General features: G+C 40.5%; 1 protein-coding gene across 2 annotated transcripts in view; it reads left to right on the top strand.

Moving 5' to 3' along the window:
• The window catches only part of NPDC1 (neural proliferation, differentiation and control 1), a 159,621-nt gene extending 147,526 nt beyond the window's left edge, over positions 1 to 12,095 (top strand). For both annotated transcript variants that reach the window (XM_077477172.1, XM_077477181.1), the window contains 6 exons: positions 813 to 938; positions 2,963 to 3,029; positions 4,530 to 4,617; positions 6,051 to 6,130; positions 6,225 to 6,324; positions 9,696 to 12,095. In XM_077477172.1, the coding sequence (XP_077333298.1) occupies positions 813 to 938; positions 2,963 to 3,029; positions 4,530 to 4,617; positions 6,051 to 6,130; positions 6,225 to 6,324; positions 9,696 to 9,770 (536 nt within the window). In that variant the 3' untranslated portion in view covers positions 9,771 to 12,095. The remainder of the gene's footprint in view (positions 1 to 812; positions 939 to 2,962; positions 3,030 to 4,529; positions 4,618 to 6,050; positions 6,131 to 6,224; positions 6,325 to 9,695) is intronic.
• The last annotated feature ends 4,422 nt before the right edge of the window (positions 12,096 to 16,517 follow it).

The raw sequence follows: 16,517 nt of genomic DNA, 5'->3' as shown, positions 1-16,517 counted from the left end.
ACATCATCATCATTAGGACTAAGAAAACATAAGTATGGAATGTCTAAATAAGTAATATTGTTCATCTACCGAGTGATACTTTTTACTTATGTAGACATGAATTTGTTATATATGTTTAAAGGAAAAAAAAAAAGAGTCAAAAACGTCCTTCATTAGGACTGAGAAAACATATATAACAAATGAATGTCTAAGTAAATGTATCACTCCTCAGTAGATGAACAATGAAATATTTTACTTATTTAGACATTCCATACTTTATGTTTTCTTAGTCCTAATGAAGGGACATTTTTTTTTCCTATTGATTTTCTTCTTGATACTTTACTGGAATAAATGGTATCTGGACTATGCATCCATTGTTGTGCCACTTTCATATTAGATGTGCTGTTACAGCCCTCCACCCAGAGTTTTATTGTCTGTGTTCCCCAGAGAAGATTTCCCTCCCTTCCTGTACTGATGACAACAGTCACGAAGTAATCCTCCCCAACAGGGTCAAGGACAGCAGTAAAAACCCAACAGAGCTTCTCAGCTTCTGCTCTGTTCAATGCGAACAAAAAATTGTCTGTATTTGCTCTTTCAGATCACATTATTAACGCCCCAGTTTTAAATGACTTCTTTTTTCAGTGTATCTGTAAATGCAATGGTATGTGCCTGCTCATGTAAACGTATAATCTATTTACATGCTTTTGCTGAAAGATCGTCAAATAATTTCCCAATGTCTGCCGCCAATTCCTCGCCACATATTTAGAAGCACCAAAAACAATAATCGCTCCTATGCTTGTGATTTACAATATGTGATTTTTTTTTCTTTGCAGTCAATACCACACCGTCCAATCCTCCACCACCGCCCATTCCACCAGTTAAAGATCCTTCCGGCCGAAGCAACCGTCCAGGCTCACCTAAAACTACCCAAAGACCTCCTGGTGATGCGCTGTTACTAGGTAATACATTAAAGAATAAACCAGGTTTTTAGTACTCTCGGACTATGACAATGACCTCCCTACATGGGTACCCAGCTCCACCCAGCTAGTGAAGTCATTTAAGGGACGCTCTCTCTACTGGCTGTACAATTTCTTAAAATGGGGCAGATGGAATTTAGTCCACCCATAACTAGTCATATGAGCTACAGGCCATGTCATTGACCCCCCACATGTTGATTCTTCTGGACAGAGGGTGCGGGAAGTGCTTAGTGTATAATAACACCCCCCTCCGCTCTCTGTGCTTTTCATGTCTGATTATAAAGGGATTGCAGTTCATTCATCAAACAGCAATTGTCTTGCCCCGTGCTGAACCTCTTCTGTTTTGTCCGGCTCTTCAGTCAAAGGCACAGGGTGCAGGAAAGGCTGCTGGGCCAAACAATAAAGCAATTAAATCTGTAAAAAGCCAAGAGAGCTCTCTGATCGGGATACAATAGTCCCAGCAGAGAGTCATTGCCTGCTAACCACAGGTGCTCATTACTCCACTCGCTCTGCCAGCTCTGACTTCACATTAAAAGACTCTCGGGCCATTATAGGGAGCGCAGCGTTGGACAAAAGAATGTTACCTTCTTTTGTAAATTGCATTGATGGCCAAAGTGCATTGATGGCCATATAGCATGAGACCTACCTGGCCACTGAGAATGAGAGCTGGGTGATTAAAGGGAACCTGTCCTGGGGGATATACAGGGGCTGCTATTGCTGCACTATTTCTGAGAATACTAGTTGCCTGGCTGACTTTGGCTTCAATACTTTCTGTGTTCAAACTCCTGATCTGCATCTTTCTTTCTGTTCAGTGTCTCAGAAAGTACTAAAGCCATTGGATCAGCATGACAGGCAGGCGGCATTTTTTAGGAGGAGGGAGTAGCAATAGCAGCTTATTGGCCAGATTTAAGGACAGTGTCACTATTGGGGCAGCAGGTGATTAAACAGGTAAAATAGTGGTCCCTATCGCTTTTATCAACCCTTCCACCTATTCCCCGTCCCCAAAAAGCTGGTGTCTGTTCTTTGCTACACCTTTTTCTCCTGGTGTAAAGCAGATCTCACATTAAGATCCCATTCAAACTGGGGATGTGGTCGTGTTAACGCTAAAGATAATTGGCAATTTTTGTCCCCTAGCGGGCGCTTTTATCCTCTGAGAAGGGGTTAAAAATGCCTGTGTTAAAGCGCTTTGGAAGCGCTGCCCATTCATTCCAATGGGCGGGACGTTTTGCGAGTGCTAAATACAGCACACCCAAACCGCCCCAAAGATGCTGCTTGCAGGACTTTTCATAGTGTCCAGCAAGTGCCACTGCCACAGTGTGAAAAGTCACACTTGAATGAATGGGAGGCAGCTTTTAGGCACTTAGCAGAGGCTATTTCCAGCGCTAAAGTGCCTGATAACCGCCCCAGTGTGAAAGAGGTCTTAACTTGATGTTCCACCACCCCACTAGAGCAAACACTGACTTTCTGATGGTCTATTATATATATATTTGCATAAGTGCACCATTCACCCTCAAAAAGTATTAAGGGAGAAGATCAGCTCCAAGTCAGAGCAATAGATGAGGATCCAATAGAGTTGGATTCCCTGTGCACTTAAAAAAAAGAAATCGCCGGCTCTTTAGCAATATGGATATTCTGTGCATGTAATTCCCATTTAGCAGATACCTGGTTGTCTCTAGTTTACTGGCTTATTGATCTAGAGTAAACATGCAGCCAGTAAAGGTGGAACTTTTGATTTGCATACTTGCCCTAGTTAAGTATTGTAGCCACATGACCAGCATAATAGTCAGACAACTAGCATTTTAAGAAGGCGGCCAGCAATAGCAGATCCCGTATGTCTTTTCAGCACCTGCCCCTGTCACATTCATATGCTCTGGAATAAAAAAATAAATAAAAATAAGGTAAAAACGTATACTGATTGCTTGAGTACTTACATTGTAATGTATACTGATTGCTTGAGTACTTACATTGGAGTCCTACATTAACTTCTTCAATCTGTGTCTCGGCAGGTGTGGTGGTGGCCTGTGCCCTTGCTGGTCTCATGGCTTTGACTATCGCCGGTATATGTTGGTGCAGGTAATGCATACTCATTCAATGCATTTGAAGTCTATTAAAGTGTATGCCAAGGCAAAATAACAAAAAACATGCAGTACTACTTCCCAATACATGCAAATGTCCCCATGTTTATACCTTTAGGCTGGGTTCACACTGCTGTGCAGAGCGGCTCACAGCAGGGGTCCGTTGCAACCCTGTTCTCTGTTTCAGGGACGAATCGGGCCTGAATTTTTAGCTGTATTCGGACCTGAAATGGACCAGAAGACACACAGGACTCTTCTGCAAACCGCTCCACAGCCATCCCGGAGATGTGTCAGTCTCCTAACATGCAAATAATTTGCACTAGTGTGAACCCAGCCTTAAAGTAGAACTTTTTTTAGTTTCGGATAGAGGGGACAGGGAATCGAACCCCTGTCAGTTTTTATTACAGTCTGAGCCCCCGTTAGGCAGATTCACCCTCTCTATTTGCCCTGTTCACCATTATGATTGAAAGAGAAAGTAAAAGAAAATCCCACATTTTGGGTTGAAAAGTAATAGAGGACATCTTCCAATGGGGACACTAGTTCTGGTGGCCTGGGGGTCCCCAAGCAATTCTCTTAATTTTCAGGAATTTTTCTCACTTCCTGTTTCCCTGTGGGACAGGAAGTAAAGGAAAATCTCTGCAATGTGACACAGATAGCGAAAAAAATATGACAGGGGTTATAACCCTCCCTAGCTCTATCCAAAAAAAATTGCTGTAGTTCTACTTTAAAGACCCTGCAAGGACAGAAGATACCTGTTGATATACCAGAAATGCACTCAGCTCCTAAAATCTGTTATGGTATGAGTGGTGTCAGCCCTGCCCAGTTTTCTGTCGCTAAACTACACAAACACTCCCATTATCTCTACAACATACAGACACCAATTGCTCTGCATGTGGGAATCTATAATTGATGAATCACACCATAACATTCAAGTCCAGATACAAGTTTATTCCAAAGACAAATTATTTACTGAGCCAATGTGTTTTGAGGGCTGTACTCCTCTCCTTCTTTAAGGTGTGACGAGAATTTAAAAAAATAGTCGATTTTACAGACCAAAAGGTAGCAAATAAGATAAGTTTATTGTTTGGGTTTACAGTACATACACTTTAAATATATACAGTCTACTATATACCAAATATAGGAAAATATCCATGTCAACATAGTAAGCAAGGACATACTTGATTACAATCCCACATGCTGCAAATTGTCCAAATCACTTTTTTTCTGCAGGATAACCCAACAGGGGAGCACTCATAGATTTCCAATGATGCTGCCATTTTATCCTATTGCAGCAAAGTGTCCTCCCAGTTTTTCCATGAGCTCTGTGTGTTACCCGCAGCAACTAGTTTCCAACTTCCATCATTTTAGTGCAGGCTGTAAAAATGACAACTGCAATCTGGTTGCTAATGCAATATAAATGCTTGCTTTCTGGCCCTGGGGCCTGTGATTCCATGGATTTCACATTTACATGTTACTTTCCTTTTTTGCTTTCTCGCAGAATGCGCCGAGAGATAAAATTGGCAGAAAAGACAGATTATCCGGCCTATAGACAGTCACCGCCTCCACCGTATGAAAAGACATCATCGGTATGTTATAAACTACAATGAAATGACTGATTCACACAATGTTGTCTTCTTGTACTGGCTGAGATATATATACACCATACTTACATACTGTATATATATGTGTGTGTGTGTGTATATATATATATATAAAACTGTATATGAGTCATAGACTGTCAGATATTATCCCCAAGAACAAAAGTCCTGATATCTGATCGCCCTCAAACAAGTTGTCAGCAGAAATTCCACTGTGATCCTGGATCGATGATAAAAATGGGCATGCAGTGCTTTGATCCTTTCTCCTACTTCATAGAAAAAGAAAGGATTGGGCCCACTTTCGTAGATATTTTTCAGCAAGTGGAAAAATTCACCTGCCAGCTACTTGAGATGCTCGTACCTGTCCCCTTGGAGTTCTGAAATGTTTTAAAATAAAATGTTTAGTGGGTTTGCATATATTTTCTTTTATATATGTAGGTGCTAAAAGCTATTTTTTTTTTTTTGTCATTTTTACATAAAGGTACATAAAATGTTCATATTTTCAGCAATTTTTAGCTGCTTAAAAAAGCCTTATGTTTGCAGAGCTCAGTAACTCAAGCTTACAGACAAAACTGAATAAATCAAAGCCATGACTCACCTCCCTCTCTGCCTGTTCTGCTCTCTCTTTTAAAACCACATAATGCACTTTAAATAAAGCATACCCAGTATTCATTGTTTATTTGTAAAATAATGTTATTTAAATAGTAATACAAGGATGTCTGTGATTAACTTCAGATTACAGATCCGCTTTAAATTGTAAAATTAAACTCAGCTCATCATCTGATTGGACTGGATAATTAAGGTGCAACAGAGGAGCTGAAATGTTTATATATTTCCTGGAGAAAGTGCTGCACTGGTCTCCTCCTAGTGTTGCTCAGATAATTAGAAGCAGGAATCTTAGGTCACAGGATCTTTACTGAAGTGGAGGATCAGCCAGTCTGCACTCCAGTCCTCAGCATCAGCAGTGAGCACATGACTAAGGCTGGTCATACATGGTTTCTTTCCTGCAACCATGGGTTGCAGGAAACAAATTTGCAAGATTCCCCTATAAACACAGACAGGGATGGCTGGGTGGGTCAGTGGAAGACATCCCTGCTGGGAGAAGACCGTGATTATCACTAGTGGTTATAGCAGCTGACTGCGATAATTGCAAGCGAATCTGGCAGACTGGTTGTACCCAAGTTGGTCGATCAATCGGCATGGTCAGTCTAAATGCCAAGACATTCAGTTGTGTGGTCAGCACTAAAAAGGAGCAACATTTTTTCTACAAAATAATTTTATACCTTCTATTACTTTTTACTTATCCATCCCAGTGTCCCAGATATTATAATAGCATTAAGTTATGACTGGGATCCGCTTTTAATTTATGAGTAATATCCCTCCCTCCCATATTAATTCTTCTTGCTTTGTTTGTTTTTCAGCCCGGAGATAAGAAATTGGCTCAGAATGCTCAGATGTACCATTACCAACATCAGAAACAACAGATGATATCCATGGAGAAGTGAGTGCCCGGAAATTCTCATTCAGAATGCGTTTGTTGGGAAACGACTTCCAATATGGAACTGGTCTATAATAAATCTTATTTATTTTTTAAGAAATAAAGATGAGCTGAAGCACCCAGACTCAGCTGTCACATCGGACGAGGAGAATGAAGATGGTGACTTCACTGTATATGAATGTCCGGGATTAGCCCCAGTGAGTACTTTATAAATTGTCACATAGATCTGCTGGGGGGGGGTCAGTTGAAAGGGAAAGTACAAAATATTTTGAGCCGATCTTCTCTCTTTTTATTACAGTGTTTACCTGAAATTTAGATGTGTACATTTTATACGGCTAATTTGCAAAAAAAATGTTAACTGTAATAAATATTGAGATTTGCTGGTTAGCAACTAGTGGGAGCTCTCAGTGGCTCAGGGTCTTTTTACACTTCTGCATATGCAGCATTGTGCACTTAGATGAGCTTTTCTGCATGTGTTTAAGTGATCCCTTGTGCAATTTATATTTCGTTCATTCGCAATGTTAATTTCCATGCTTCAAATGCTTTAAAAACTATATAATACCTGGGATGAGGGTCTATTTATAATAGTTTTCACTCAAGAATCACACAGCTTCCATCCAAGATTCACACATTTTCAGAGGATCTGATTGAAAAAAGTGTGAATCCTGCGTGAAAGTTTTTTGAATCTTGTTTAAAAACATTTGTAAATGGGACCCCTGTATTTTGTTTTCAGTTTACATGCCTCCATCATCTGCAGCTCTCCTGTCTGCTCCCCCCACCCCCTCCCTGCCTGTCAGCTTTTGACAGTGCCCGCCCCTGCTCCTCCTGCTGCTGAAATAACTTTTACATTGTCATACCATCTGGTCCTGATGCTGTGTCCCCCTGTGTGTGTGATTTATAGTAAAAAAAATGCTGATTGTAACTCATTTCAGAGCTCCAAATGGTGCTCACATGACCAGCCAGCTCTCTCCTCCTCTTGTCCTGACTGACTTCAGTAGGGGAATCTCGGGTCCGCCTGCTGCAGCTGTCAGATGGGGAGAGGAAAGAGCCGGCCTGTCATGTGAGTGCTGATCGGTGCTCTGAAATGAAATATAGCAGGCTTTTTTTTTATACAAGTCACACACACAGGGACACAGCATTAGGACACAGACAGGATGGTATGAATTAGTCCGAGTGGCTTAACAACCACTTTAACGTATCAAGGTGCGTACTTAATATGGATAAATGCACAAAAATGCAGCTAGTCATATAGAAATGACTGTGAATTGTACATAAACTGGCTCCCAGGGAACTGACATTGTCCCTCTCAAACAGCTGTTGAGATGGGAGGACCCTAAATACACTAACTTGTGCTGAGGAAATAATATAGGTGGGCATTACTGACTTCTTCTGAAAATGCTAGTTTCTTGGCTTTCTCTGGCTATAGCACTTTCTCTATCACAGACTTCAAGCAAGCATGTGGCCATCGAAGTATTGACAGTATGAGAACCAGGCACTTAGCATTTTCAGAAGATGAAGTCCACAGTGGCTGACTTTGTTTCTCATTAAAGTTTCCTTTAACATATTGCTAGGTTTACAGATGACCACTAAGAGGGCATTTACAATTTGTATATACAGATATAAAGATTGATTAAAACTGACTAACAGTAAATGAGTAAAAAGTGAAGATCACATTAAAAACAGCTTTCAGGTAAGCTGTACGTTGACGGCTCTGGATATGCACTGAACACACAATTCAGCTTCCCCTTACATGCATCAAATCAGCTGGGGTCAGAGAAGTCAGTAATCCTCTTTCACTCGCATCGTATCATTATACAATTTCCCTCTGCATGGAGCACCGTGTTTCTTGTACAGTGTGACATTATGGGATAAAGGGACAAGGCTTTGCCAGCTCTGTGGCTCTTGCAGCCTGGCCCAGTGGGATACAGTTGCTTTAAAGAGCAAAGCCCCCTTTGATGACGCTTGTCACAAGGTAAAGTGCTGCGTTCACAAAAGCTCAGCAGGAAGAGGGCGGGGGGGGGGGGTCGCAGTGGAAGCTCTTTATAGGTGGCAATGACTGCATGTACAGGGCACAGCCAAGAAGAAGCCAAGGGGGATCTGCTGCTTGTTCCTGTTTGATTCTAAAGGAGCTGTCCTTGCAGAAGCATTCATTCCATGATCACGTGCAAAAAATCTCAGGCTGGTTGTGCACATAAAGCTGATCGATGGATCAACTTCAGTACAACCAACCTGCCCCCAGATGGATCGAATCTCAGCCAGTTTCCATTAAACCAGCCAAGATTCCATCCATCTATCCAGATTTCTCCAAATCAAGGGGATATTCCCTCTTAGGCCAGCCATAGATAGAATCTCGGCCGGTTCAGCAGGAATGGCCAAGATTTGATCCATCTATAGGCAGGTTGGTTATTCTCAAGTAGATCCATCAATCAACTTGGGTACAACCAGCTTGTTGGATTTTTAGCTTGCGATTATTGCCAGCAGCTATAGTCACTAGCCGTAATCGCTGTGTTCTGGCAGGGACGGCTCCCTGCGCCCTCCTGCTGGGAGAACACACTATCTGAAGGAGGGATTCCCCATTAGCGCGGTCTATGTTATTGGGGAAATCTAGTGATTTCTTTCCTTCCAACCATGGTAGAAGGAAGAAAATTGCATAATCTATGGACTGCTTGAGACTGAAGAACCACATCGGCAGATTGATAGTCCAGATACAATTTTATTACAGTATAGTGTCAAGCAGAAGATCAAATACGTTTCAGGTGTTCTGAAAACTGGTCACAGAAAAGAAAATCGCATCATCTATAGCCTGCTTTGGACAATGGTCATTGGAACAGGAGTCCCTATGGGAAGATTTCCCATCACCTCCTGTTCCTGTAGCAACTTAAACATTGTTGATTTTCCATCACTTTCTGTACTTTCAGAGATAATGGTCACCAGGACAAATAGGTGAATTTGTATGAGGGGGCACAGACGGTGATAAAAATGTAAAATTAAAACAAACCCTCCCCTCTACTTTTAAAGTTCAACTTCTCGCTCTTAATCATTATTGATTATTTTTAATCTTCATGCTGCTAGCAAATCCGTAAATAGGAAAGTATATCGTATTGTCTTAAACTTTTTTGTTTTACACTTCTTCAGTTACTTCCTGGTTTCTTGCCAAGAAAAATGATGTCATACATCCCAGGAGTCTTTGGGAGGGGAGGGGAAGAAGAGGGGTTTTCTCCGCTAAGCACACCCTTCTGCATGCATGCTTGAGCTAAGGGCAGATGAACTTCAGGAAGTAAATGCTACATGAATTATCTTCATTTACTCAAGATGGCCACAGCCAAAAAATGCTAGGGGGGTGTTTTTCAGTGTTTTTTCAACAAAACGAAGCATGGAGACATGGATAGATTTGGGAGTTTGCTTTGAATATTAAAAATGGATTTAACAGTGTTTCTGGTTTGTTGCGATCAGATGAAGTGAAGATCTGCTTTAACTAAACTAAAATGATTCATATACACTTAGTGATAGATCATGTGTATCAATCCAATTCTATAGAAAATATAACAAAGGCTTTTTATTTTTCCAGACAGGAGAAATGGAGGTGAAAAACCCACTTTTTGACGACTCGACTCTCCATCACTCCTCTCACCATCCTCATTAGCAACATCAACCTCCAGACTTGAACACAAAACCAAAACCCAGTTCTGAAAAGGAACCTTGTGAGAAGGGAACTACAAATTTACAACTTACTGAGGTTTTCCTGAACATGGTCAATTTTTTTTTGGCCAAAGGACTTTTTTCCAGCCAACCCACTCAATCGACGGTGATAAATTAAAAGACTGTTATATATATGATGGGATTGTATTTTGTCTGGATACTGAAACTCCTTTCCTTTCACTGTCAAGTGTTTCTCTCGCTGAGGAATGAAGGATTCTTTAAACCTGCAGAGATTTTGATTCTCTTCTTTCAAATCTAACTGCTACTCTATCGTCCCATTGTCCTTGTGCTTCAGATAAAGCCAGCCTCAAGCTGACATTAACTTCTAGACAAATACAAAGTCAGGACTGAAGAGAAATCCTCCAATTGCAAATATATATATATAAATATATATCAGTTATAATTACAGGAAGCTGCAGATCTGCTTTCCTTAATATAACTTTGCACTTTTATATGCCTAAATATTGTGTATGTATTCATATACGCTGTATCCGTTATTTTCCATTTAATGGCGTTTCACCATCACTCAGACCGGTAAAAAAAAAAAAAAAATAAGCTCTTCATTACAAAAGTAGTCCACACCTATTAAAGGGAATAATTATACTACTGAAAATATGTGGATATTGTTGTAAAGTATTACAACTAAAAGACATTTGCAAGGCCACAGTAAGCCCATGAAGTGCATAATTGCACAAGGCTTGTGGGATCCCTGACAGTTTGGGGGTAGTTCTGCTAGAAAAAATAGGCCAACACCAGCAGATCTTCAATATTATTTGCTCTTTTGCGTTATAGCATTCTATAAAAATCAGCAAGCATCATTTCTGAATCTACATTCCATATACGTATACCTTCATGTTTCCCATAATGCCCATGTTGCAGAGGGAATATGTCAGAGCTGCTGGACCTGACTATGAAAAGTCAGATCAAGTCTCATCACCATTTGACTGTCAATTCAGACTTGACTATTATAGCTACTTGTTGGAGGCATTAACTAACTAGGGTCAATGAGATCTTACTAGGGTCCACGATTCCAGTCTTCACAAACATTGCTACTTGTGAAGGCATTAACTAACTTGGATCAGCGAGTTCTTATTAAGGTCAACAATTCCAGGCTTGACCAACATTGCTAGTTGTGAAGGCGTTAAATAACTTGGGTTAACAAGTGCTTACTAGAGTTGAGAAGAACTCCTTGATGTGTTACAAAAGGGCTTTCCAGACCTTTCCTGGCATCCCATATAAAGTCTGTCCAGCCATAATTGATGCTGAAGCTGATGTTAACAGAACCTGTTTACACTTTAGATCATTAGTTGTGATAGAAAGCTTACAGCGAAGTGACTTAATGTGGTCACAAGTGAGGCTACTCTGGCTAAAAATTGTTTACAACAGGTCAACATCCAGGCGTGTTCTGCAGTCTTCAGGCAGAAGCATGTATGTGTCCACACATTTGACCATCCAAAGAAGGAGCCATTGTGTAGGAGAGGACCAGTATATCTCAGAACAGAGACTGCATGCACATGCACCTCCAACACAAACCTCACTATCTTGTTAATCCAGGCATTGGTCTGGCCTATATAGAATGGATGCATTCACTGTGCAACAGGTGCACTTGGAAAAACAAAAATGTCAAAACCGTACAATATCTGGTATGGTATCCTGATAGCCAGAATATTTTTTGTATCATATATAGTGCAGACCTATTGTTCACATTGCACTTTGTGTAGATTGTTGCCCCTATTGGCAGGTGGCGGTATTAGTCATTTTACTCTCTATTTGCACAACCTGAGATGTATAATATGCTGTTTTATGTCTGTCTTTTCCTCTTGTAACTACTGATGAGCTTTTCTCTTACTATTATCAAATTTTATTATATTTTATTTAGCTTTTTGAAAATTATTGCCCAAGCAAACCTATTTTTCAATTTTGGATGGAAGGTGAAGGGCTTAGCCCACTGCTTCCAGTGATGAGATCTTCCTTCTACAGTTCTCAGCTCTAAAGCCATGTGAGATAAGGGAGACAGAGGTGGGTACAGCAGAGGGGACATCGCACTGGAGTCCTTGAAGGATAAATGCAGATTTGTAAATGTACCCGATACAAAAAAAAATCAGTTTTCAGTGGAACTGGCCTTTATTTAATTTTGTTCTCCACCGGTTCATTGAGGTTTTGGGATTGGGGAGTTTGGAGACATATAATTCAGGACTGAGCCCATGTGGTTTAAGACATTTGTAGACTGTTAAGTGTGTCACCAGAAATAAACAGACTGTTCTTGGGATACGATATTGTCAAAAAAAGCTTTTCCTTTTTTTACCAAAATGTGTTTCATTGGTGAATTATCAATCTACTAATAGCTGGACGTGTTCTGGGATTTGTCGAATGACAATTACCCGCCTGACAAGCTGCCCACACACATTAGATGGTAGTCTGTAATAAGAAGCAATTTTTAACATGTTTTGAAGCCTACCTATTCTTTTACAAATGATTTATTTATTTTTTTGTTTTTTTCCAATATGCAGCGCAATATAAAATAATACATTACAATAAAGTGTAACAAAAGCAAAAGATAATATGCCAAATCCATTGTGAGCAAAAAGCAACAATATAAAAGATTAAAGATTTTTATTTGATTTTTTTTTAAGTCCGCGGTGGTGCAAAAACCTAAACCAAAAAAACCCGTAATTGAACAAATAAAACGTGAAACACACACCCTAAATAGTGTGTTAAGGGTGTGCTTTTGTTCCACCCACAAAAGGGGTAGAACCTCTAACCTAATCCCCCGTGGCATTGAATACTTGGTCGAGGGGCTCTATCAAGGGCAGGGGAGGAAGGAACCTGAGGGCCACACATCCTCCCCCTAGATGTCAGGGCAAGACCGAGGACTCACACCCTTCATCCAGTGAAAAAAAACACACACACACACACACACAAGTAAAAGTATCACAAACGTGGGAGAAAAATGAATAGAAAATAAAGTGCTTGCGCACTAGCTAGGCCCTGAGGAGCAAAGATCCACTGACCAATAAGCAATGAAGTATACATTGCACAGTAAATGCGTTCATTTTCTATAGACAAGGTAGATGCCCCAGCCAGCCATGTCAGTGTGAAAGGCAAGGTAGCCTGCATATTTCACAGGGAGATTTGGGAGCAGATAAAACAGAAGGAGGAGGAAGAAAGAAGAAAAAAAGCGTAAGGGAGAAAGAAAGGGCAAAAAAGGGGGTAGAGTTCCTGCAGGGTCCAGACCAAGGTGTGAGGGAAGGGGCTCCGGGGGGTCCAATCAGACCCAAGAGTAAGGCACAGTCTAGATTTAAACCAGCATTGTAAAATATCCACTGGTCCCAGACTCTTAAAAACTAGGCATGGGTATAATTAAGTATTGAGGTGAGCGTCTCATGTACCATAATCCCCATAAGTATTTGCTTAACCTCCCTAAACGGGAGGAATTGTTGGCGCCGGGCTCTAGCCAGCATCTGATGAACAGCCAGGAAAACAAAGCTCACCCATTTTGTCTGGTTCCCAGAAAGAGTTGAATGGGTTAAGGCAAAATGGGGCTTCCCACTAATTACAGGCCAGGCAGATATTGAGGACCAGTCTAATCATAGTGTACACCTCCGACCAGAAACTGACTGCCTTGAGGCAAGTTCACCAAATGTGAAGTAGGGTACACTGTTCTGGACAACCAGAAAACAAGTTGGAGATGCGTTAGGGACGAAGCGGTAAAGACGAGAAGCAAACACGATGGCTCTGCGGGAGGAATTCTTTCATCAACACTGAGTGTTTTTTTGCAGAAAATAAACTCGCTCCATCTATGTCTGGCTTAAGGTAAACTAGTTTGGGCTGGAGTTGGGGTTTAGAGAATAACAGACTGCATTTCTGGACTTGAAAGCTAATCATTATCTGCAGTTTGCTAGATGATAACTCCAACAATATAAAAATTTAAAGATCAGTGGTAATGAATAGACTCATGGAGACCACGCAGATTTAACTTCGCAATGGTCAAATCGGTGAAGGATAATTTTTGATTGGTTGCAGGGAGTTGCATAACATTACCTTCCAGCGCTGTCTTATAGCACAAATATATTTGATGAGATTTATTATTCTTACTTTGCTGCTTTACTTGTTGAAACTGTCCAAATAAAAGCTGACTGACTTCATCACATTTTGGTATAGATACAAGAGATTTATATCTTTACACAACTGTCATGGTTATCTGAGAACATTGAACCCTATATATTAGCAATATGTTATATGTAAGAGAATATCAAACGTTTTGGGTAATTTGGATGCCTCGTCTCTAGGTAACAAATCCTTTGGTCCATCAACTTTTCAGGGGGGCCTAATGGATTAAAGTGACTGAAGGAAGAGCCATTCTTTTGCCACAGCAACCAATCAAAAGCTGCTATATTCTCCTGCCATAAAAGAAAGTATCAGATTGGTTACTAACAGCAACAAGGAGCATTCCTTATTAAATTAGATGTCATATTTATTGGTTCTCAACTGTTTTGGTCAACTTACCCCATGAAGGGTCAGATAAATGTTCAAAGTGTCTAAATGTAGATCTCCAGATTATATGCAAGTGCATATACTAAACATTATTTATCTTGTTACTCCAATAACACCCCCACCTCCCCAATAGGGTTCAGGAACGGTAAAGGGGAAGAAAACTTTTCTCCATTATGTTGGAGAGGGTTTCTCCACTGGAAGGCTTAGAGGACTATCAATTATGGCAGCCCCGTGGTTTAAAAGGCAAATTTCCACATAGAAGTAATCTCTATTTGCAGGTCAAAAAGGGACAGAGGGCAATATGTACTCCATTAATGTAGGGGTGTGGGCTGGAAGGGCAGCTTCTGTGAACTTTAGAGGGCCCGTTTCACTGTAACTTGTATAAGAGCAGTATATACAGCAAGCTTTGACATAGCACTTGCAGAGCTTTTATCAAGCTTGTTGAAGCTTTTAAAGTATTATTCAGCTCCAGTTTGTAAATGTTGTGCACAGTTTATAAGGGGAATGCTGATTTCCACTTTAAGCAAGCTGCTAGCTGGCTTTCAATAAGCTTTAAAAGGGGCTGAAACGCGCTTGCTGCTTGTTTAACGTGGCAATCAGAACTCCCATTGGGATCTGTGCACAACATCACAAACTGGAGCTGAATAATACTTTAAAAGCTTCAACAAAGCTTGCTAAAAGCTCTCCAAATGCTTTGTCAAAGCTTGCTGTTCACGCTGCTCTTATACAAGCTGAAGCCTGTGTTAAACAGGCCTAAAGGTGTTAAAAGAGCCCTTCACTTCAATTCACTGATTGGGGAGAAAGTATTGACTATATTGGATGGAGCTACCAAGGTTACCTATTGTATTGCCTTGAAGGCTAGCTTAAAGCCGCCCATAGACGGTACAATTCTCTGCCAGTTCAGCGGGGACCAGTCGAGAGTTGATCAATGTATGGGCAGGCTGAATGTACTCAAGTTGATCAATCGTTCAGCTTGGGTACATTAATTCTACCCATGCATAGTTGGAATCTTGACTGGTTCCTTGCTGATTCAAATGGTTTTTTCATTTTTCTTTTCTAATTCAATTCTCAATTTTTTTGTTTCAGATAAGAAACTAGAGAAAACTTAGTAGTAAAACAGGAATGCAAAAGCAGTTTTTTTTGTTTTGTTTTTTCACCAGTCTTATATAAAGGCCTCTATAGACGCCATAACAACGCTTCACCGATATGTTCACACAGCAATTATGGTAATAGAAGTGCTGACTTCTTGGTCAATTATTTCTTAGACACAAGATTCCGTAAGGAATGACGGATGGATGCTGGTAGGTAAGAAGATAATTCACATGAACATAACCCAAACAAAACGATAGTATAGTTTTTGGGTAAATATGGCTCTTCAAAGTACACATATAATTTGCCCATGTATTCTTTAATATTCAAAATGGCTTCCTGCTTTGTATTAGCACTTTATGGACAAAGCAAAGACCCCTTTTAAACTGACCAAATGTTTAAAGTACCAGGTTCAACGGCAGCCCCACCAGCAACACAAACGCTCTTTCCTTCGCTCCCATGCAGCTTCATTCGGCTACTAGAGAGAAAGAAAAAACAGGTACTACTGGGTATGGGGCCGCATATGCCTCAATCCTCTGTCTCTATACTGCTTGGTAATTGACCACTCTGGCAACCAGTCCTCTCCTATGGGGAGAGAATTCTTAGCTCTATAAGCAACATGAAAGTCTTCCTCTCTTTTTTCCCAGAATACAGTGATGGAAGAGTGCTAAGCAACTGATGGGGCTGCCCTTAAAGGGAACATGCAAAGCACTGGTTAATTTTAAATTGACCAATTGTTCAAAAGCAAAGGGCCATTTTGAGGACCATTCAGCCCTTCACGGAAAACATCTAAAAATGTATGAACAATAAAAGGCTGGTGTGAATAAGTACACGTTCTATTCCAATGTCCTAAACCTCCTTGATGCCCACCACAGTCCAAGGTCAACTGTTTTAAAAATGGACTGATATAAAATTCCATCCATTGCTGTACCAAAGCTCAATGTGTAGAACCTGTATGTGCAGCTGTCCTTTATTCAGATCTGTCTTTTATTGTAACCCCCTCCATGTGTCTACTCCAGTTTTATTTAATAAAACAATTACATGCTTATCCTCTGAGTGTTGTATTTTGTACAAAGGTATGGGATTTTGTTTTCTTGTGGGAAGAAGA

This window comes from Lithobates pipiens, unplaced genomic scaffold (assembly GCF_037356315.1).
Source record: "Lithobates pipiens isolate NorthernLeopardFrog02 unplaced genomic scaffold, aLitPip1_a1.2 Scaffold_1, whole genome shotgun sequence".
Lineage (NCBI taxonomy): Eukaryota > Metazoa > Chordata > Amphibia > Anura > Ranidae > Lithobates > Lithobates pipiens.
Note: the sequence above shows the minus strand (reverse complement) of the source record. Positions and strands in the feature narration are given on the sequence as shown.